The sequence below is a fragment of the Cygnus olor genome, chromosome 4 (assembly GCF_009769625.2).
Source record: "Cygnus olor isolate bCygOlo1 chromosome 4, bCygOlo1.pri.v2, whole genome shotgun sequence".
NCBI lineage: Eukaryota > Metazoa > Chordata > Aves > Anseriformes > Anatidae > Cygnus > Cygnus olor.
The window spans coordinates 76203775-76225994 of NC_049172.1; the positions used below are offsets into that span (position 1 = coordinate 76203775).

General features: G+C 47.5%; 1 protein-coding gene across 12 annotated transcripts in view; it reads left to right on the top strand.

Moving 5' to 3' along the window:
- The window catches only part of EXOC6B (exocyst complex component 6B), a 293346-nt gene that overhangs the window by 38723 nt on the left and 232403 nt on the right, over window positions 1–22220 (top strand). For 11 of the 12 annotated variants that reach the window (XM_040555327.1, XM_040555328.1, XM_040555319.1 and 8 more), the window contains exons 2-6: window positions 5949–6114; window positions 12932–12979; window positions 14596–14686; window positions 14792–14837; window positions 19184–19388. In XM_040555327.1, coding sequence (XP_040411261.1) covers window positions 5949–6114; window positions 12932–12979; window positions 14596–14686; window positions 14792–14837; window positions 19184–19388 — 556 coding nt within the window. Of the gene's footprint in view, window positions 1–5948; window positions 6115–12041; window positions 12047–12931; window positions 12980–14595; window positions 14687–14791; window positions 14838–19183; window positions 19389–22220 lie in introns of those variants that run through there. The other variant, XM_040555331.1, reaches the window with a different exon arrangement.

Genomic DNA, 22220 nt, shown 5'->3' on the forward strand with positions numbered 1-22220 from the left:
TGAGCAGTACTGTGGCAAGCAGAGTCGTCATTCAGCCCAGTGGTGGCTTTTTGGGGTGGTTTGTGCCTGGTACCTTGTCCTGGGGCTCAGGTCTTCAGGCTTCTCAGCGCTGCGTGGATGATGGGAGTCAGCAGGGTTTTCTGTTCCGCAAACATGGTGGCTGAGCTCAGGTGTGATGGGAGCTTGCGTATGATGCCATAGACCATACCTAAAATACATTTTCTAAAAGACAAGGTTTTTGCATATTAATAATACCCCTACTTTGCTTCCATGCATTGATTTTTGTCTGCTTTTGTGATCTTACAGCCATGTGCTGCCTGGTGCCTGCTGTGGTGGCTTCCTGGGCACGGCTGTGCCAGATGCCTCTCTATCGGCCCAATAAAGCTCGTTATTAATTTGGCATGTCCTCATTCTGCTTGTCCTTCAAATCAAAGCCCAATTCTTTCATCTCTTCTTCCCAGGTCAGTAAATAAGGTGTCGTGGTGGTGACTGCCATCTTGCAGGAGCCGTGGTCGACCCTGCCTCCCTCTAGTCCTGTCCCACCCCTGCTGCTGCCTTCGCCTTTCCTCGGTCTCTGTCTCCCATGCACTTTCACCAACATTCACCTCCGCAGCTTCTGGTCGCGTTCCCAGTCTCTCGAGGTCTTTGGCTGCTGCTTTCCAGCAGGCTCGTGACTGCCCTCACTTCGGCGCTACCACCATATTTCGAAAGTACAGCTTGTATTATATTTTCCAATTTACTAATAAAACCACTGAAGAAAACCAGGCTCGGAAGAAATTCATGTGGAAGCACTGTTGAAAAGCCCCTTCTGGTTGAGCCCAGTTATTGACAAGCAACTTCGTCTTTAGAAGGGTTTTCGAGTGGTGTGCGCGTGTGGTTTATGGTAATTTCTGCACAGCGCTCTTCCCGAAGCGCTCCGAGAGATACAGCTGCCAGAGCTGTGCCGTGCCCAAATCAAGGTACACGTGGGCAGCTTCCCCCTGCTATCAAACCAGTTATCCTGCCAGATAACAGTGGTGCTTTTCAGATCTGCTTTGTTTCCTTCTCCAGGACCTTGCCATAATGGGATGTTGCTAATAGTTTGAATTTTACAGCGACTGAAAGGATTGTGGTTGTAGACTGAAATAGAGTTGAGGGGTAAACTTGTGGGCTAGATATATGTGTCTAAGTAGGAAAAATACACATGGGAATGCCTTCTAAACTACAATATAAAATATATTTATGATTAAATGTTTTATACTTTACCAAAAAAGGAAAGGGAAAAAAAAAAGAAAAAGGAATTGCTTCTTTCTCCATATACATGATACAAATGTGAACCTATGGGGGTGATATGGGAAAACAGTGGATTTAAACTCCGTTTAGTTACTAGAATTAAAGCAAGAAGTGAATTCCCCACTTGATCTTCAGCTGAAATATTCTGGGTGCAGTACAGCGAGCAGGGTTTCGGCTGAGGTTTTGTGGGTGCCGTGGCTGTGCACGGACCTCGTGCCGCACGAGGCTTCAGGCTGCGCTGCCAGGCGGTACGAAGCAGGTATTCGTCCTGCAAACTTTCCTTGACCTTTTTTCCATGGAGTTGTTGCACCACTCTTGATTCTTTTTCTGCATTGCTCAGTAGTTAATTTGTTTATTATAAAAGTTAGAATAAGATTAAACAAACTGCTAATGCTTTTATGTAGCTTAATGAGAAGAAAATGTTTCTGAGGGAGTAAAACCACTACAGAAGTTTAAAGGGGGGGAAAAAATTGAAGTCCACAACAGACTCAGGAATTTGTTCCATTTATTAATTGAAAACAAAAGCAAGTCACTTCTGTTCCACTGTCCCCAGAATGTCCTCCTTGCATTGTTCCAGATCTCTTTCATTTTGCCCCCAGAGATTTCCCTCCTCTGTACTTTCAGCTGAATGTATTTAGGTTACTTTTGAGTCCTTGTCCTACAGGCAACTCGTTGGGAATGAAGCCGCAGTACCAGCCTCGTAGCTTCTCGTTCTCCTGAACTGCCTCAAGTCCTTTTCTTAACCAGTTGAGTGAGAGATGGAGGAAGGCCCTGCAGAGCGAGTTCCTAAAGATTTCCTACTATTAATTTATATACGTTCAGTAACTTGAAGCTTCTTGGGTGTTCCTCCAGCACGTACGTGGCATCTGGCCTACAGCGTGTTTTGGGGAGCAGGGTTGTAGCTGAGCTTCACGGGGTCCCAGAACATGGGGGTGGGCAGGGCCCCCCCTGCCCCAGCAGGGCCCCCCCAGCAGGGTGCCCAGCCCCACGTCCCGGCGGCTGCTGAAGCTCCCCCAGGAGGAGCCCCCCAAGCTCTGGGCAGCCTGTGCCAGGGCTCCGGCACCCGCCCGGCCCAGCAGTGCTGCCTGAGGGGCAGGGGGAGCCGCCGGGGCTCCGGGCTGGGCCTGCGGCCTCTGGACCTGCCCCTCGTTGCTCTTACACTCTCCTCGTGGGCATTATTCCCCAAATCTCTGCTCTTTCCCCAGATTTTGGGGAGTCCCTGCCCGCGGCGTGCGGGGCCTCTCGCTGTGGGGTGGGTGGGTTGCCCCCATTTTGGGGACGGGCCCTGCAGGACCGAGGCCGCAGACGGGAACCCTGGTCTTGCAGAGGCATTGCCTGTGACAGCTTTCCTGGAAAGATTTTTCCAGTTGACCTTTGAAAAAAAACAAAACAAAACCTGTGTGGATTTTTAATGAATGCAGAAATTGTGAAACTTGAACAATACAATCCAAGAACTTTTAAAAGTCCTCTTAATGGTTTTGTTTAGTGAGCGTATTTAAAAAATGTAAACCAGACAGATCTGTCACTGAGCGTAGTCTTCAGTCAGAGAGTTACGGCCTGCTCAGCGCTCTGAGATAAGTGCCTGTGGGACAGGCCCCTCTTCCTCAGACTTTTTTAATCAGAAGGCTTTTTTGTGGGGGAGGCTCATTACTGAAGCGATCTGACCAGCAATTTTTTATATTAGAGAAAAAAAAAAAAGCAGCCTCAAGGTTCGTTTTCTGTAGCACTGTCACAAGGCCTTGTTTTTTCCACGACCAAAAGGACAAATAGCCCAAACCTATTCCCCTTTTAATTCTTGTTGTCCTTGCTTTATTTTTTGTGTTGTGTGCTCTTGTGATTATTACTGGGTACGAAGACACATGGCAGATCTCTTTTTGTAGGAACTTGTATGTGGATCACCTTCTAATGTCTGCGGATTTGATAGTCACTTCAGGAGAACTAACTGAAGATCCCGACCTGGCTGTAATTAGTGTTTGAACTAGAAAAGATGTTATTAGAAGCAAAGCCTTTGTGCAGGGGAGCAGTGGAGGAGGCTGAGCGAGCCAGAGGCAGGTTTGATGGGGAGAAATGGGAAGCATAATGCCCGCACGTGGCCATCCCGATTTCCTCGTGGTGCTCAGTCGAGCAGAGCAGCTGAGAACCTGAGGTGGTCTGGAGACAGAGTCGGCCATGCTGGGTGGGCTGGGAGGACCAGGACGGCCTTCCAAGGGTGCTGCTGTGGCTCTGGCAGCTGCAGAAGCAGCTGAGGAAGGTGGACCTCTACCAGGGGCTGGGGAACCAGAAATGGTGGCGGTAGGGTCTGGGACCTCAGGGTTGGTGTGGAGTGGATTGTTCTTGCAGTCACACCGAGTCCTGCGTTGTTTCATTTGAGAGGAGTCACTTCACAGTCACTGTGCCCTGCGCTTATGATGATGCTCAATACAGAGCACAAACACAGCATCCCACAGGTTTGGAGCTGACATCTGTGGAGGCACGGTGCTTCTCTCTGGGACTCGCTTGGCTGTCACCCGTTTGCTCATCTTTTAAAGAGAGGATAGGAGTGTAGGATGCTGGCTTTACGTCGAAGGGAGGGTTGTGGGTAAACAGGAGACCTCAAAATGCAGCCTACGGAGTTTAAATATAAGCTTAGGGCTGCCTCCAAGGTGGGTTTTATATTGCTGCCTGTCACCAGCTTTTATTTTTGACCCCAGAGTTTGGCTTCGGGGTGGGAATGGCTTTGGTCATGGGACCTTTGTGACTTAGGTTGGCCATGTGCAAAGGAAATTTCACCTGGAGTTTGTAAGTCTTTAAGTCATTTAATTTTTTTTTTCCGTAGATAGATGCCTTTTTAAATTCTGGCAGTATTTTTTTCATGCATACACATTTATATGACACCCATAATTACTGTTAAGCTTCTACTTGAATGAAAGCACCACTCGCCTAGGTGCATTTGCTTATTATATATGAATTGTCCTCTCCGAGTTAAGCTCCTGAGAGCAGAGGTGCCTTGGAGCTTCCCGAGCCATGCTGTGAAGGGGCTGCGCAGCGCTAGATGGCACTCTGCCTCCAGCTTTCATGTTCCACCAGCGAAACTCTGCTCAGCTGCACAGAAAAACCGCTAGCATCATACCGTGGAGGCATTGATAAAACTTTAGGAAGTTGTTTTTTCACCTCTGTTCCAAGGCAGAAGCCGGTTGGTGCTACAGGAGGCAGTGCTGTCACCTCTGCTCCTGGTGACTGTTGTTTTGCATGGAGATTTAAACAAGCTTAGGAGGGTTTGGCATTTTTGTTTTTTCTCTGAGAATGGTTTACTGAAATTGTATAATTGGAATTGCTTCAATTATACAACTGGGCAGGTTTTAGAGAATGGTAATTCAATACTTTTCCTCCAGCGTTAGTCCTGTCCCAGTATTTTTTTGTGTAGTGTTGAGACCGTTGTGGATTGCAGGGTGGGACTCCCCGAAGTGACCTGCAGGCACAGATCACACCTGAAGGTCACATCAGGTGGGGGTTCAGCCTGGAAGATGAAAAATGTTGAGTGGGATTCATCTAGTTATGGTTCTTTCTGAGGTATGACTCGGACTGCTGCAAACAGTAAATGTTTTTCGTTTATTTGTTTCTTATACCTGGCTACAGCTGTGTCATTCCCCACCTTTCATCTCTAATTGCTGTGGGGAGTCCGGCGTGTAATTATTTCACCCTTACTTTCTGAAGCAGTACAACCTCGGGTTTCATAAAGCTCGCTGTGCACTTCATTTTTCAGACTAGAGAGAATTTGGGTCTATCAGTTAGCACAGCTCCTCAAAATAACAGAACTTCACAGGTCAACATCTCAGAATACAATACAGAAAACTGAACAACTCCCAGAACCCTACACCCCATTTCAGGTGTGACATCGGCCCTCTGCTTTCTGCAATAACGTGAGGTTTGTGCCACCGTCCCTTCCTCTGCCAACAGGAGAGTTGCATTCTGGGCTGCGTTACAAAACTTGTGGAAATAGTCTTTGCTGGACAGTGAGCATTAGTAATGTACAGAGCGAAAAATGTTAGAACGCGACAATTCAAGCTTCTCTTCCCAGTTGGGTGGAATTCAATCAAACAAGAAGGATAACTTTATTTCTTTCCCCCTGAATTTAACAGTAGTGGTTTTGCTTGGTGGTACCAAAGGCTGCCTGGTACCTGCGGCATGCGCAGCGTGCACGTACCTTCTGTTGGGGTATCCCCATCAGTCTGGGTGGTTTTCAGCTGTGTAGGACTTAGAGCAGCACGGCTAATTGGGCTGTTCAAATTTGGAGGTAGGAAAGGGAATGGGATTTTGGAAGCTGTAGAGGTGATACTTCTCCACTGCAGCTTTTCCCCTTGAATCCTGAAGAACACCCAGAGAATACCGCATACAGTAGCACATAGTGGTCAGAGGTGGCTAAGCTCAAAGCTAGAGCGCGGCAATTTCATCTCAGAGGATTCAGAGCTGGGCTGGCCGAGTTGTGATCTCTGAGGGAACATCGAGCTGGTGTTTGGCAAGTGGGGGGACGGGGAGGAAGGCTGGAGCAGAAGGATTTTCAAACCTGGGTTTGGTGCCTGGCAAGTAAAAAAAGAGGTTTTCTTTTGATTTTTAGAAGTTGTATTCTGGATATTTCTTTTAAGTAGTTATGCTAACAGGTATTGGAACCCTGACTCACGGTGGCATCTTCTTTTTAGGTCTGTTTATGATGGAGAGGAGCACGGTCGTTTCATGGAAAAATTGGAAGCACGGATCAGAAACCATGATCGGGAGATCGAGAAAATGTGCAACTTCCATTACCAGGGCTTTGTGGACTCCATCACGGAGCTGCTGAAAGTTAGGGGAGAAGCTCAAAAACTGAAGGTAAGAGAAAGCCACCTGAATGACACGGCTCTAGGTGGTCCTGTTTGAGCAGGGGGTTGGACAAGGTGACCTCCGGAGGTCCCCGACAACCTCAGCCGTTCTGTGATTGACCAAGTGAACGTCTCCTTTTGTCCAGAGCATCTTTCCTCCGTCTGGGAAAAACAAAAACAAACCCCAGCAATCTTCATTGTTTCTTCCTGTAACGATCGGTTGGTCGTTTGGAGTTCAACAATTATTTAGGCAAACTGGAATGCTGTGGTACATTAGCTTTAATCTTCCTTGCGATTCTAAGTCTGTTCTCCATTAGGAAACACATGCTTTTCCTGGTGTACCTTAGACCAATTTCTTAAGCAAAAATAAGCTCTACAGGCTGAAGGATGTCTGCTATAGCAGCATCTACTCTAATGCGCCACGTGACATCAAATTCTCGTTACGATAGCATTACATCAGAGTCAGAGCTACAAAAAGACCTGATGCAGGTCCGACTTTAGTCAGGAGGTGTCTGCCCAACACTGGCAAGTGAGATATTTAAAAAGCAAATGGACATCAGAGCGTGCTAAAGTATTCAGAGGAAGCAGGCACAGAAGTGAAAAGCAAGTCATCAGTAGATACTGAAACTCTATTTGAACAAATACATAGCTTGATTCTTTTTCTGTGGCATCTCCAGGTGTGGTTGGCTTAACTAGAAAATAATTCTAATAATTTTGCCTTCTCCATTTCTGGCTAGAGCCAGGAATGGAGAAGGCAAAATGGTTACAGCTAGGGGTGGATTTTCTAAATGATGTGGCCCTTGAAGATGTGCAGGAAGATGAGAGAGAGGTGGATTTTTACAGATTCCTTGGAAGAATGTGCTCAGCATTGTGTGGGAAAAATCATTTGTAAGGATTGGAATGCAGATACGTGGTAGGAAGGTTTCTCGGGACAAAAAGGATCTAGAGATTGGTGGTGTCCCTACATGCAGGGGTCAAGTGGGCTTGCAGTTCAAGCTTGGCTGGTGTGCCTTAAAATATGAATGTTACACAATTTGGGGCATATAAGACAGCGTAGCAGTGACTTGACGAGTGTCAGAGGTTGGAGAGCCTTCCTCTTTCTCCTAGAGAAGTTAGAACAGAGGCAGAGAAGATAACGTGTGTGCCTTTTCCGTTCTTTTCTGCAGCACCGAGCTGTGACCTTGATATAAAAATCGAAAGCAACTTCCTGGAACGATCAGTTAGTGAATGGGAGTGAGCTGGGTGGCACCCAAAAAGGAGAATTCTGTCTCTGGAGACCCAGCACAAGAAGTCTTCCTGTGGAGTCTGGGTGGAGAGGTGGAGTCTGACCTGTTTAGAAGGACCTTTTTGGGCATCTAGAAGAGTGGGGGACTATTCAGTGGGCACTAGAGAAGATGAAGTCATAAATAAGGGGAAAAAAATCTTAGAAAAGCAAATTTTCTGGAAAAGAAAGAAAAAAAAAAAACCACTTTACCTTCACTGTGCTGCCTCTTGCTTTTCACACGTTTATTTATTTCTTCATTTAAAGCTACTTCTGGCCTTTCCAGGCTTGCTTCAGGGTTAGCACAAGGCCTTGATCCCCCAAGCCGTGTGCTTGCAGGAGCACCTCTCCAGGCGTGTTTCCTGACACCAGAAGCACCCTTATTATTACAACGGCATTTTCCACGAAGAGCATTCATCCAGTGGTTGATTGCAGGATAAGGCCATTGGAAATACCATGAAAGAAGATTTTTAAAGCCATTGTTTCTAGCCAAGAATTCCACATTGTTTGTTTGCAAAGGCTCGTTGCTGTTTCCCATTCTACAAACAGCTACTTTGTTGGTGGCGCACTGTGAAGTCCATCTCTACCCTCAGGATCTCTCTTGATTTCCATTACTATGTGATCTATAAAACGGCACATGGGAAAAATATACACAGAAGCTTATTTGAGAAACATTGAGCCCTCTTTGTAAGGGTTTCCCCAGGGAATCATCCGTGGGTCCAGTGGCGAGAGCGTGTTTTGTTCCAGCTATTCATTCTGTATTTGATCTCGGTCTTTTTCTCAATAGCACTGCTCTTTGAACGTACGTACAACCAGCTATGAAATAAATGCCCTCCGTGTTGCACCTCCAGGACGTATCTGTAGCCGCGTGCTTTTAGCTTTGGGGCGTTCTCTGTAATGTCACACTTGCAGAAATATCCACGTTCATTGTTTTAAGAGTGCAAGCTATGAGCCAGATGCATCGTCTCCCCTCTCTCATGTGTACCACAGCTGCCCTCTTCCCTTTGCGCTGCAGTGCTGTGTTTCAGGTGGCCCCACATCAGGCTGAACCCTGATCAGGACTGCGTGGCCAGCCTTTCTGCTCTCCTTCCTGCTCTCCTTGGCCTGTGAAGGGCTAGCTCTGAATTAACTGGGAGCTTGAGCTTTTAGCTCCACAGGTGAGCTCCTCCGCAGTGCATTTCTGCACTAAGAAGCTTTGCGTTGCTTTCCAAGGATGCTGGGTCACTGCTTGAGAATCAGTATATGATTTAAAAAAAGAAAAAAAAAAAAAAGAGAAAAAAAAAAGGTAAGTTAGTTGGGCATACATGGGGCACATTTTCAAAAAGGCATCTCCTTATTTTGGGTGATAACTTTTTTTTTTAAACCAAAACTTCTGCATTTCCTTACTCTTTTTTTTTTTTAACTGCATGGCTTTACTAAGGCTCTTTACTTTTAACCTCTTACGTGGTTTTAAAGAAAACCCTTTTTGCTTTGCTCTTTTTGCATGTTGTACATCTTAAACGTTCTCATATCTTCTACTGCACAAAAACTTGCATTCTCATGAGGAAGTCAGCTTCATGATACTGACTCTTCTCAGTCCCAGTTCGCACTCCCACTGGGTCTTGCAAGCCGTCTACCAGTCCAGTTACTCCATCTTATAAAGGTTCCAGTGGAAATTAAAAGAGCAAAGATAAATTATGCATTAGGATGGTTCAACTTGGAAAACCTGACTGGAGGTGTGAAAGGGAACAGAGCAGAGTCACGGGGCTGGTGCCAACCTCAGCGACTCCAGAGGGTCAGTTGAAGCAAGCCCTGCTTCAGCTGTGTTGTTCCTGATGGACTTTTGTCTGACCTAATGGTAGTCCTCCCTCCGAGTAGTCCTGCCCTTCCTTCTCTAGGAAACCCAAGTTGCGTGGTTAAAAACTTCTTTTTTCATGTCTACAACTTTTGGACCTATCAGGCACCAAAGAGAGATCATTCCTTCTTGTTTCTGCAGCAGCCTCCTGTAATGTGGAGGCTGAGGGACTGTTCTCTGGCCTTGTTGTCTGTAAGATAAGTAGCCCCAATCCATCCCAGTGGGTTGTGCTTTCTGGGCATCTCACTGCTTTTACTTTTCTACTGTGGAGTCTTTCCAGTTGGTTGGTTCTTCCTTATTTTTTTTTATTTTTCATTATAACAGCATGGTTTTTGAACTGGAGCAGGCACTCAGTCACCAGCGAAATGGTGTGGAAGGGTTATTTCAGGTGTGCTGTAGAATTCTCTTCATGCACACTTGTCTGATGCTTGCTTGCTGTGTAGCAGCACAGCACGGGCTGATTTTCAGTTTGATTCCCTGTGCTCACCGGGTCCTTTCTCAGAGCTGCTGCCCAGTCGCCTGTTGTCCTGTTTCGTGCAGCTCATTACCCCTGCCCGAGCTGAGTGAGTGCTCCACACCTGCCACTGCCGAACAGCAATTAATAAAAAGGCTCTTCTCTGAGAAGCCGTCTGCAAGTCTGATCTTCTTTCCCAGCATTCACGGTACCGCTGTGCTCAGTCGTAAAAGCTACGAAGTTAAGAGTCAGGGAAAGAAAACGAATGGGAAGCGATCTTTATTGCTTACAGCATTCAGATTAAGGCAGATCTAATAAAACAGAGGCAGGTGGTGTAAAGCAAAGGGAAGCTCACCTTCCCCACGCCAACCCGAGCGGTGGGTATTGCTGCCGCGGAACGCGGCCGTGACCTAAAAATGCGACGGCCGTGCAGTGGAGTCCCGTAGGGGTTGGACAAAGGAAGAGAACGTGGCTGTGGTGGTGGGTAATTAACCTGGTCCTTGGCTGCTCTCTCCAGATTGGGAAGTTCAGAGCTGACTCGAAGGATTGCTCCGCAGCCAGCCCTCCTTTCGTAGGAAAAGGACGTGAAGACCCAGGGTAGGCGGGTGTTGGAGGCGGGGATGCAGCCAGCGCAGCCGCGCGGGGTCAGACCGCTGCCCTTCGCATCCATTCCCGGGATTCCTCTCCAGCGCCCTTTGCTCTTCTCTCTCATCACTCTGACACTCTCTAACTGATAGCAGAGCGACGTCTAAAAACCCCAAAACAAAAGCCCTGCTCAGTACCACATGTTCCACGTGCAGATGAATGAACTAACAACTTGAGCATCCCGTAAGCCCCTTCCGTGATCCCATCGTCTCATTCTCCACATGTGCCCACCTGTTGTCGGTCCCCCCCTTGCTGGGCGTCTGTCTTCGATTATCAAATCTCCTCGTCTGAGCAGCTTCAGTGTGTGTACAGAGGATCTCTATGAATAATCATCTATTTCTTCTCGATGTATGGACGTAGATCTCGAGAACAAACCAAAGCACAACCCCCTGCCTCCCGAAAACTCTCAGTGTGCCGGGGCAGAATATATCCTTACGTTGTGCCTTAGCTGGGGTTGATGTGTAATTTTAATAGAAGACTAGTGCAGCCTTGGCATTATTTTAGGAGCAGTTTTAAATTACCCTACATGGATTCCTTTTTCCTGGTGGGATTTTCAGGATATAAGAAAATAAAATAATCTTTGGAAGAGATGCTCTGCTCCTGCTCGTAAAATCTCAATACATCATAAAGGAAATGAGCAGTTTTTGCACAGGGCAGGCAGCCAGGAGAGCTGAAGCTACTGCAGAAGGGGGAGCAATATGATGCAGATGCTGTAGTGAAATTGTGTGCGGGGAGATCATGGGATGACTCCTCCGCATACCTCGTGGTAAGCAAATAACCAGCACGGCCAGCGTTAAGCACAAAAGGAGGTCCGTGAGGCGGGATGGCTTTGCTTGTTGAAGCAGCACCAAGCTCTCCATGTGAGACCTCCTGTTGAAACTCGGACCAGTTTGGAGCATCATTATTGCTCGGTATCTTCCAGTAATTGGCAGGCAACAAATTGGATCCTGAATCAGTTTTATACATATTAATGCAAAACTCCTCTTCTATCTGAAACGCTTGCCTCGCGGTGTGCTGAAAAAAAAGAGAGTGGTGGCTGTTTTCTTCTGGGTATGCCTTGAAACTTGTCCTGCTTTGCTCTGCTCTTGCTGCCACTCCATGCACCGTCCATGTTCTGTTGGGTATTTGGAGAATGCTTTTCATGGACACCTTCGCTGGCAGTGAATTCATTCAAAATTCCTGGCTGCTGTACGTGGTGGCAGCCAGGGGGCTGTGCAGTACCTGCTCCTGCAGCTGCTGAGACGTGCCAGCTGGCGGCTGTCTGAACGCTTTGACGGGGAGAAATCAAGACAAGTTGGTAGTATTTACCGAGTCTCTTACTGGAAGCAGAGCTCTTAATTTGGTTTGTGGGATCTTGTGCTCCTGAATGTACTCCGAGAGCTCCTTATTGCAATTCCTGCAGTTGTCTTATCTCTCGTCCCGATTTTTGTGTAGAACGAACAGAACTCCCCAAAACACACATGAACTGCTTCATAAAATTTGATGATGCCGCTTGAAGTCCAGCAGCAGTTTCCACGGTACAGTAGGTCTGAGCAGAACGAGAAACCTCCGAGACATTTTACAAGGATGAGTCTAGAAATTGAAATTTACAACTTTAATGGCTATAAAAAGAGAATTTTATGGGGGGGGGGGAAAAGTAGTTTTATGGCATGTTAGTCTTGCACTGACGTGAGGCACCTGAACTCTGCGCAGTTATTCTCTGGTGGTATTTATCTTTATAATTGGCTGTTTTTGTTAAAAACCTGAAGGTGGGCATGTTTACTTGAACGTTTGTGTATTTTTCAGCCATCCCAGCTGGTCTCTGTAAGATGCTATCTCTGTTTACAAACCTCCTCCTGTCTGAACTCGAACGAGTATTCAGAAGAATTCCCAAAGTCGTCTTTCAAAGTTGTCTAAATAATGTGTAAGCTGCTTATTTTCTGTCCTGATGAGTTTAAAATGCAGCTTTGTTCTCCTCTGTGTTTTCACTGAGGCAAACAGATGCACATGTCGTAAAGGGTTGAAGTGCTGCGATCCCGTTTGTCCAGGGAACCTGCGGGCTTGCAGAGTGGGAGATTTTTGAACTCTGAGCCCTAGCTTCATAGGGTAATGCAGAAAGACAGTTGAGTAAAGAAAATAAGCAATCCTTTAAAATAAACCAATAAAGATATGGGAGCCGGGAGGAGGCAATCAATGAGAGATGCGTGTGAAGGTCTAAAAGAAAATATTTGAACTTCATAGGTCAAGTCCACACTGAAGACTTTTTTTTCTTACTGTGATACTAAGGAGTTAAAGGCTAATTATAATCTGTTTAGTGTTGGGTAGGGGAAATTTCTTTCCAGGAGGTGATTTCTGTCCTACCACTTACATAAAATAGCGTTTAAGAGGGGAACCCTCATGTACAAGATTTGGTCCATCGGTACTGCAGCTTTTCGAGGTGGCTGTGCCGACAGCGTTAACTCCTGTTGCCTTCTACTTTTGTTCAGTAACGGGGAAGAAAATTCTTTTATGGCACGTGGTCGGTTAATAAACTGTTCTATGCCGTGCAAGAGAACGCTGTGTGAGGGTGTTTATGTGCAGTTATTTCTTGTGAAAAGCATTGTCCTGACTCACGTGCAGATGTGCTCCTTCTCTTTTCCCCAATGTCCCCGCAGAACCAAGTGACGGACACCAACCGAAAGCTGCAGAACGAAGGGAAAGAAGTAAGTGATGCATCCGCTCGTTGTCCTTTTTGCTTTTCCGTGATGTGGCCGTGCTTGCTGGTGGCGAATTACACTGAGCATCAGTAAGCGCTGAGCGTTACTGCTGGTGTACCTGGCGCTGGTGTCAAGGTGGGCATTGATCCTCTCCTGTCTCTCTCATCTCGTTGTGAAGCGTAAGTCGTGTGAGTGTTGGGAAGTGATTTTTCTCTCTCTTTACTGTGTGTGGATTGAAAGCTAGTGGAAGGGAAAACCTGGAAAGCAGGAAGCCCTTGAATCAGCAGTAATCAAGTTGTGGGCTCGCTCCTTCAGCCCTGAGTGGCGTGGATGGGGTTGTCTGTGGCCACGCGAGCTGGAGACTCTGTGCCTGCTCCGTGCTGCAGCGTGGCAGCAGTTAAAGCCGGCGTGGTTTTTGAGCCCCACGGGTAGAGGCATCAAGGCATGGAGAAGGAAATGATTGAATGTGCCTTGGGTGCGATTTGCCTCTGACCACATTCATTCCTCTGTCCTTTCATCGTAATGTTAGCAGGCTGGAGGGACTCAAGAGGTGGGTGACAGCTGGGCGTTGCACGAAGGCGCTGATGTCTGAAGCTTTTCAAGTGCCTCAGAGATCTGAGAGAGCTTCCAGGGACAGTTCTGTTCCCGTCTTTTCCCCTTCCTCCTGTTGAATCTCATTGCTCTACCTGTATTTCATATCAATCTTCTGCTCTTTGCACCCTTTCTGTTTTCCTTCTTAACTGCCCTCCCAGACAGCCAGGCTGCATTTCGCTGTGAGGACATGCAGGCATCCCCATCTCAGTCAGCTGCACTGCATTTGAAAAACAAACGAGAAAAGACCACGTTGGACTGTGTCAGACCAATTATTCTATTAAAGATCAAAGATAAAAATGCTTTGTGGGGAGGAGGTAATGCAGCTTCTCCCCTGAACCAAATAAACATGCTTCTCTGTTACCTTGAGCAGAAGATTCATCTCTCGAAGTAGAATATCTGGGGATTTCAAAAGGACTTCACAAACTCTGTCTGGTCCTGTGGAGCCAAGTCGGTGCTCTAGAGGACAGAACTGTGACCTGCCCCTTTGAAAGAGCAGAACTAAGGAAGTTTTTGTGTGTGGTGGCTGATCCTTGTTTTGCCGTTGTCCAGATGCATAGGTTTTTCTGTTGGAGACGGAGCTTTTAAAGCTCACGGTTGGTTTGGGATGCTAAGAATTCCTCTGGGAGCGAGCGGCCACATCCTGCCTTTTAGAAGGACTAGAAAAGAGAAACTTGGAAGGAGAGCGGGAGTATGGAAGAGATGAAAAAAAAATGGGAAGGGGAAAATCATTTTTGGAATTCACAGGACGTGCTACAAGGCTGGTATTTTGATGGCTTTGGTTTTGCTGCTTACTTGCTTGAAATTAGACGAGGGAATGCTTCTGCTATTTGATTAAACCACCCGAAGCTGCCTGCGCTCCCAATTTCAGCGATGCTGCGCAATGCTCAGGGAGCTCTCCCGTTATCAGAGTAGGCTTTGTTGTCGACCTCCTGTTTCGATGTTCATGACAAGTGCCAAGTAGTTTGTATCCTCTCTGCTCTGTCTGTTTACTATTCTTGGTGAGACTTTTTTTTCTTTTTTCCCCGAAGCTGATAATAGCGATGGAAGAGCTGAAGCAATGCCGATTACAACAGAGAAATATTTCAGCGACGGTTGATAAGCTAACGCTGTGTCTTCCTGGTGAGGATCTGCAATTGCTCTTTATTTGTACAGCTGTTTATTGTAATTCAGATCTCTTTGCTTTATGCTTCTGTCTCAATGCTCGTGTTTTCCTTCTCTTTCCAGTCCTGGAGATGTACAGCAAACTGCGAGAGCAAATGAAATCTAAAAGGTAAATTTTATATAGACTGATGTTTATATTGGAAGAGTTGAAAAGCACCCCTTTGGTGCTAATTAAATTAAACAACGAGGTTCTCAAAACTTAGGAATTCAGAATCATCCTTTCCGAGTTAACTTGTGTGATTTCTGGCTGGTATCTTCACAGAACGGCTCAGCCTCCTGTGGTATGGACTAGAACTGGGATTGCAGCAGGCTCTAATTTTGTGTTAGGCTTTCTAATTAAGGTGGACGTTCACTTTTTCTTTCCATGGATGCTCACTGTTGCGGTGGACATTCCAAATCAATGTATGACTCAGTACCTATGTGTTATTACTAGATGTCATATTATGGATGCCATAATACAAAAACTGGTCTGAGAGAAGCCGCCGAATGTGAGTGGAAGCCAAAGACCTGAGAAACGTTGTGCAGGGTGGTAGGAGAAGCTGGTGAGAGGGCACGCGGCTTATTTTGGGATCGAAATAATAGTTCAGAAGAGTGAGCTGAACTAAAACGACTTTGTGGCCCAGAAATCACGAGCTGTAAATCCAGGGTTTTTCCCACCCCACATCTGTTGCGATGCTGAAGAATTAAACCGTGGCCCAGGATATTCGCATGGCCGGGGTCCTGGGGGATGGTTTGTTTAAGCAGTTTGGAGGCGCGCTGTAGCCCTGGGGGTGGCAAATTGGGCAAAGAGCAGCTGCTAGGAGGAGGTCAGTGGAAAACGCGGTGGGCTCCAGCTGAATGCCACGCAGGGAGCGCAGTCAGATCCAGTGCCTGTTTTGTGCCTGCCATCCATCATGTAAACAATACAGAAGAAACCAGATGTTTCCAACGAGGCGATAACTAACTGGCTGAGCGTAATTTTACACTTCCCCTCCTGCCTCCTCTGATCCCTGTGGTCCTTGGTCCCCAGGAGCCTTGGATAAACAGATAAGCATGAATCGTGGAAGTGGGGCTGGCCAGAGAGGTTACAGGGAGCTTAGTTAGTTCTTCACAGAGCTCTCTTTGCTTCTCTGCGTGGCTCAGTACAGAGCAGGCAGTCTATAGCTCATCCAACTGTTTTTCTTCTGTTTATGGGAACAGTGAGGGGCTTACCCGTTGACAGATGTGGGGTGGGGAGCTTGAGCTGATCACAGTGCTGTGAACTTTTGAAGGGAATCCACATGCTGCTCGAGTCCCTCGTTCTGGGTAGTGTTTCCAGGGTCTGGTTCTAAGAACTGCGTCTTTTTTTCTTTCCTTTATTGGACTGGTTCATTTTGAAACAAATAGAAGTTGAAAGCCACATTTAAGAAATATTTGAACCCTTGGCTTTTTTTTTTTTCCCCTCTCCTTCGTTCTTTGTCTGGATTTGATGGCATCATTCACCAAACACAGCACAACATATTAAATATTTCTGTGTCTGCACCCGGTCTCACTTATCCATCATTTTGTGATGGCCAGCGGGGGGCTCGGCTACTAGTGCGAGTCTCAGGTTTTGAGTGCACAACCTCAGAGGAGCAATAGGTTTTGCATTCTGGGTGAATAAGCTTGGCTCTTCCGAGGTAGACAAAAAGAGTTATGTGCTGTTTGCTGCGTGATGTTTATAAAATGAATGGGAGCGTTTGCCAAACGCAGAATCTGTGACCGTTAACTGGAGCTGGAAATGGGGAGCGCAGCGCGGTCCAAACCCAGAGGAGTGACCGTGCTACCAGCAGAGAGAAGAGATGCAGAGAAACCTTTCATCTTCCATTGTCCAGAACTTAAGGAAATGACAGAAAGAACTTTTTTTCTCAGGCGTCTGGGACACACAAGGCTGCTCGTTGGAAAGTGATGAGAAAAATCCCTCTGCCAGACCCTGGGAGAAAGGATGCAGATAGCTGTGTGTGGGAGCCTGTCAGTGAGCAAGTCATGAATCCTGCTGACAAATGAATGCCAGGGCTCAGACGTGGCGTGGAGGCTGTGTGCCTTCGGGGTACCTCCCATTTCTGGGGGCCTCCGAAGGGATCTGTCTCACTTACCCGTGGGTCACTTGGTCTCCAGCAGTAGAAAGGAGAATATTTCATCCTGCTCGTAGCCGAGAAGCCTCTGTAGGGCTGTGCCCTTCCAAGCAGGACCTGGCCGTTTCCAGAAGGGAGAAAAAGTCAACTCTGAACCTATAGTTTATTGAAATGCCCCATTCCCAGTTGGCAAGCGTTCCTGTTTCACTGCTGCAGTGGTCCCGTGGGGTGGCCGATAAGAGGCGTTCGTGCAAGAAAAATCAGACCGGTTCTCAAAACTCCGGCTCGTGCAGCGGTTTGGGGCATCGCTGCCTTGCAGCCGGCGGTGGGGAGCCTCGCGGCGCGGCGCCAGGCGGCTCGGCTTCGCTCGCAGCGATCGTGGCTCTGCACGGCTGCACTTTGCTCTGCCCCCACGTGTTTCGGGCTTTGTTTTCGGCAGGCAGGCGGGGACCCCATCAATGAACACCCGCTGTTCCCGCTGGCCACGTTTTAGCTTCTTCTAGTTCAACAATGTCCTGAAATACAACAAACCCCCGATGTGTGTTTATTCCTCTGGTTTAATTTCTGGCTCTCTGTGCACTCTTAAGTTTCCCTCCGGAGAGGATTGCGTTTTATTGCACATAGCTTTTCATACCTCACCGGGGCATAAACGCTGACCGGGCTACGGGGTTAATCCGGTTAACTTCTGGTGTTCTTAACAGGACAGGCAGCTCTGGGTTAAAATAACTTCCCCATGGACCTGCCCGGAGTTTAGGCAAGAATTATTTTGAATGGGGATTTGAGCGTCAGGTTATTTCAGTGGCACATTGCTTAGGACTAAACACTTTTTCCCACCCTAACCTTCAGGGTGTAAGTGGTGTAGGCGTTTGTGAACGGGATTAACCGTGAGTAGAGTCAGCTCGAGTTGCCTTAATTCACCCCCAGAGGGGACCGTGACCCCGTGGGGTGGCAGTCTTTTGGCATGTGCTGCTCGCTGAAAGCCTGTGAGCAAAACCTGTTGGGGGGGAAGCCCGTTTATGTCTGAACAAACTCTTGCAGGAGGGCCCCAGTGGGGCATGTTCCAGTGAATAGGCAAATGGGTGCCCTCTTCCCAAAGGGGAAAAACTGAAACTATTTGAGAAAAATGGTTTGCACAGTTTCCCGCTTAGTTTCCCGTTTAGCATCTCCCGTCAGGTTACTCAGCCCGTTTTAAAACGACCCGTTACCGTGCTTCGTGCTTCATGCTTCCGATGGCAGTCGTGCTGTTGTGCAGAGAGGTAAGGGAAGTGTTTGGTACCTTGCCTAAGGCCATTGCTGGGCCTGACCGAGAGGTGAAAGCACGCATCCTGGATAAAGGAAGGAGTGTTGGGGTTCTTGCAGTCTAAGGCTTCATCTTAAGTTGTTAAGGTATATTCCTTTATAGCGGGGAAGTCGGTTATTGTCAGCATCGCAAAGCTCGCGGACGCCAGTGGTCCAACAGGAGCTGCAGAAGAAGGAGGGGCCTCGCAGAAAAAGTGTCCTTTGGTCCCCCCGTGGGGTTGTATTGGGATTGTTTTCACCTCTGTCGAAATAAAAATGTACCTTGGGTGGGAAGTGTTTTTCAGTGGTGCTTAGCAGCTTTTGAAGAGCTGGGAGGAAGGTGGGGTCTGACTGCTTGTGCCACAAGAAATCTGAGCACTCTTATACTCAGGGTACATCGAACAGAATATCGAGTATCCATGCGAGTCGCACAGACTGGCACGTGTTGGATAGCAGTTTGTCAGCCTGTGGTACGTTATATATTCTCATCTCCATCCTACTGTTTTACAAGACCTCACTGTTCAGGGGCCACCCAACCCTTGAGGCGACAAAGGTGAGGCTGCTGCAGCCCTGGGCCCGAGCAGTCACGAGGTGAGGGCGCACCCGTGGACATTGACACGCAGCACGTACATTGACACGCAGCTGGCCGCGCGGGTCGGGTACATGCCCCATACCTCACCCAGTAACCCCCCTGCTCCGTGGGGTGCTCCGGAGACACCCCCTGTCCCCCTTGGGGAGGTCTTGGGGACACCAGAGCCTGGGGCAACGGAGCAGGCACGTGGGCGAGAGCTGTGCTGGGCTCAGCTGGTGCAGGCAAGTCGTTGCCCAGCTGGGCCCTGTCTGTGCATCGGGGCTCTGAGTGAGGAGCTGCTGCTCCCAGCCAGGACTGCCATCACGGTGTTCCTCTGCTTCCCTGTTTGGAAATGAAAATGGAGCTTTTATGGTTACCTGGGTGCCAAGATCTATATTGCTTCAAACGGAGCTGAAATTCTTAGACCTATTGAATTATTTACGCACAGTGCACATTTTTGAGTGGAAATGGGGTGGAAATAGCTGTTCTTTTTTTTTTTTTTTTCCCTGCATCTGCTTTGCTTGCTTTCCCCAGACACTACCCTGCGCTGAAGACCCTGGAGCACCTTGAGCACACCTACCTGCCTCAGGTGAGCCACTACCGCTTCTGCAAGATCATGGTGGATAATATCCCAAAGCTGCGCGAGGAGATAAAGGAAGTTTCCATGTCAGACCTCAAGGATTTCCTGGAGAGTATCCGTAAGCACTCCGACAAGATTGGGGAGACAGCAATGAAACAGGTAAGGACCCCTTCTCTTTGGCGGAGGGGAAGCTGTTCTGGAAGGAGTTTCACAGTCACGTTGAGTTCTATCTTTTCAATGCCAAGGCAGTAAAGGCTTCACAGCAACTTTAAGGTGAAAAAGTTTTTGTTCTGTAATTGCTGCTGGCTCTTATTTTCTAATTTTTACCCTATTGAAAAATGGCAGTTTGTTTTTGTCGTCGTCTTCTCCCACATGTACTTTGTCATGGACTCTTGGCAGCCCCGCAGCCTGGGAGGTGCAGGGGCTGTGGATTCCTGTTTTCCACGCAGCAGAGTGGGGGAGTTTGTGCTGCCCTGCCTGGGGAGAACTGGAAGAGCTGGGGATACCGGTGCTGACTTCCTAGGTTCAGAGTAAAGCAATAGAAGTACCCATTTTTTTGCATCTTAACCTCATTCTCAAATGTTGGGTAGACTTTTATTGTGGCTTGCTTGTACTTGCCTAGCAGTCGATGTCTGTAAAAGATGAACCTGATTAATTGAACGTAGCCATGCTTGTATTAAAATGGAATTGCCTTTTGTCAAACTTCTTTAATATTCTAGTTTTGAATTTCAGTACAGTTTTTCTTATTGCATCTGGAGAGTATTGCTCATGGTGTCTGTGAAAACGAACTTTTTGATGAAATTCAAATCCACTGGTAATGAAATGTTACCTCGAGATGTATTTCCTCTGATAGCGATTGACTGATCGGGGTGGTTGATTTATGGGAAAGATTCTTGCCATAACTTTTCGCAAGATGATATATGACTTATAAACACTGTTCTTCCTGTAAAATGTACTAGCTCGAGGATTTCCGTTAACTGATTTCATTTACAGTGTCTACGGCCTCGTCTTCTCAATCTCTCTGTAGTATTTTGGGAAAGCAAACCCTTACATTACGTAATAGAGCTCTGAAGATATGCCGTTACGTTTCTTACAGTTCAGCAAACATTTTTCTTAGTTGTTGCATAAATCAAATGAGGTTCTCCGAATCTGCTGAAAACGTCTGGTGATCTGGGCATCCTGTCACGGAGCCAGACGTGCCTGGTGGCAATGCCTGCGACGGCTCCAGGCATTACTGTGCTGAATTTACCTGAGACAATGGTTTCCAGAACAGTAGGTTACAAAAAAAAAAAAAAAATTAAAAAAAAATTGTGGCAGCCAAACTTTTAAGCAGATTATTCTTTGGTTTCTGTGGCTCTGGACGGAAAGGAAGAAGTTCAGTTTGTCTCTTGGTGCCCAATTAATGCAGCAAATGTGCTACTTGAAATAAATAAATAATTCTTTATATCCTGGTAAGGATATTCACCAATTACAGAGATGTAAGAGGTTGCAGATGTGTCTTCTCTTTGTATTTTCCGGTTTTGTCATTGGGACACTGGGAAGGTGAGACTGGGTATTTGGCCCTCATAGGACTGCGGCTGGTGGCTTTGGGCAGGGAGAACCTGCCGGGAGAGGTCACAGATGGACATTCAGCTGCATTTTTTTGCTGCTTGGACAGACCAGTTTTGAGAAATTGATCATTTAAAAAAACAGCAGGAGGCTGGAAATAAGGGAGGGGGAAAAAAGTTGGGTCTTCATCCAGCGGGTGGTAGAGCTTTGGAGCTCCTAGTGCAAAACTTGCATGGCTTCCAGGAGGAGCTGGGCAATTGGTTTCAGCGGGTTCCTGCGGGGTCGCTACCTGAGCAGACCGTCCGGGGCTCAAGAAGTGCCTGGTGTGACAACAGCGAGAAGCTGGGAGAAGGTTTGGGGAAAGAGCAATATTTATTTGCCGTGTTCTTGTCCTGTGGTGGGGCTTGGTCTCGCAATACTGCGTTATCTGAGCTCCTGGTCGGAGCCAGCAAGTGGTTGTGTGGCTGAATGAAACCCCCAAAGAGCGGGTGCTTTCCTCCCGTAGCAACTCCTGCTTTCTCTTTCTCTGTGATGTTTAGGTGTTACGGTTTTTCTCTACGCTTAGCCTTTTGTTGCTCGTTGTCCATTTCCCCTGCTAATATTGTCAGCTTTCCCTAAGTTGGTTATTTGTTCTCCAGCTGTAGGTAGCCTCTCTGCTAGGGCTGTGGCCCCTGCTTGGACCTCAGTTAAACGTCTGTTCCTGCTCCTTGCCATCATTTTCCACTTAGAGACTTGCAGAAGTCCTTCATCTTTCACCATCTGCTGAGTTCCAGCCATTTTGGACCTTAAGGATTTCTAAACTGAGGTCTGATTGTGATGATTTTTCCTTTTGTTTGTTGATGCTGCCAGCATCTCTGTGATCAGAGCTTCAGTCTTTGAATGTGTGTAACAAAAAATACTTAAGTGGAAAAGGTGTTTTTCTTTCTTTCACGTAGATGCTAATGAAATATAAAGTAAGTTGGGCTTTTGTGAGCAGCATCACAAAACATCTCGATGTTTTTAGCATCATCTGGCAAACATTTCCAGTCTCGCCCACATCCCAGTTTTGTGCTCTTGGGTGAGAGCCGGGTGCAGGCTGCAGCAGGGCTTTCCTTCGCCCTCCGTGGACCGTGGCTAACTCCGAGGGAGAGCTCGCCAGCTCCTCAGCAGATAATAAGTGGCGTTCCCACCCAGCAGCTTGGAGAGGAAGGTAAACTCGCCGCGTCCAGTTGCAAACGCAGGGCTGGAAGCGGTGCCGGAATTTGAGCAACGTGCTAGGTTTTTCCTAGCTTTCGGCTTTCCTGCCGAAAGCGTCACGGGCTGCTTGAACGCCGAGAAGCGATGAGGAGCTGAAGCTTTCCGAGCCTCCCGTCGCGTGGGGTCACTTCACGTCGTCGTGCTGAAAGCGCAGGGCAGGGCTTCCTCTGCCAGAATCACCAGTATCACTTCTTGCATCACTGGGCC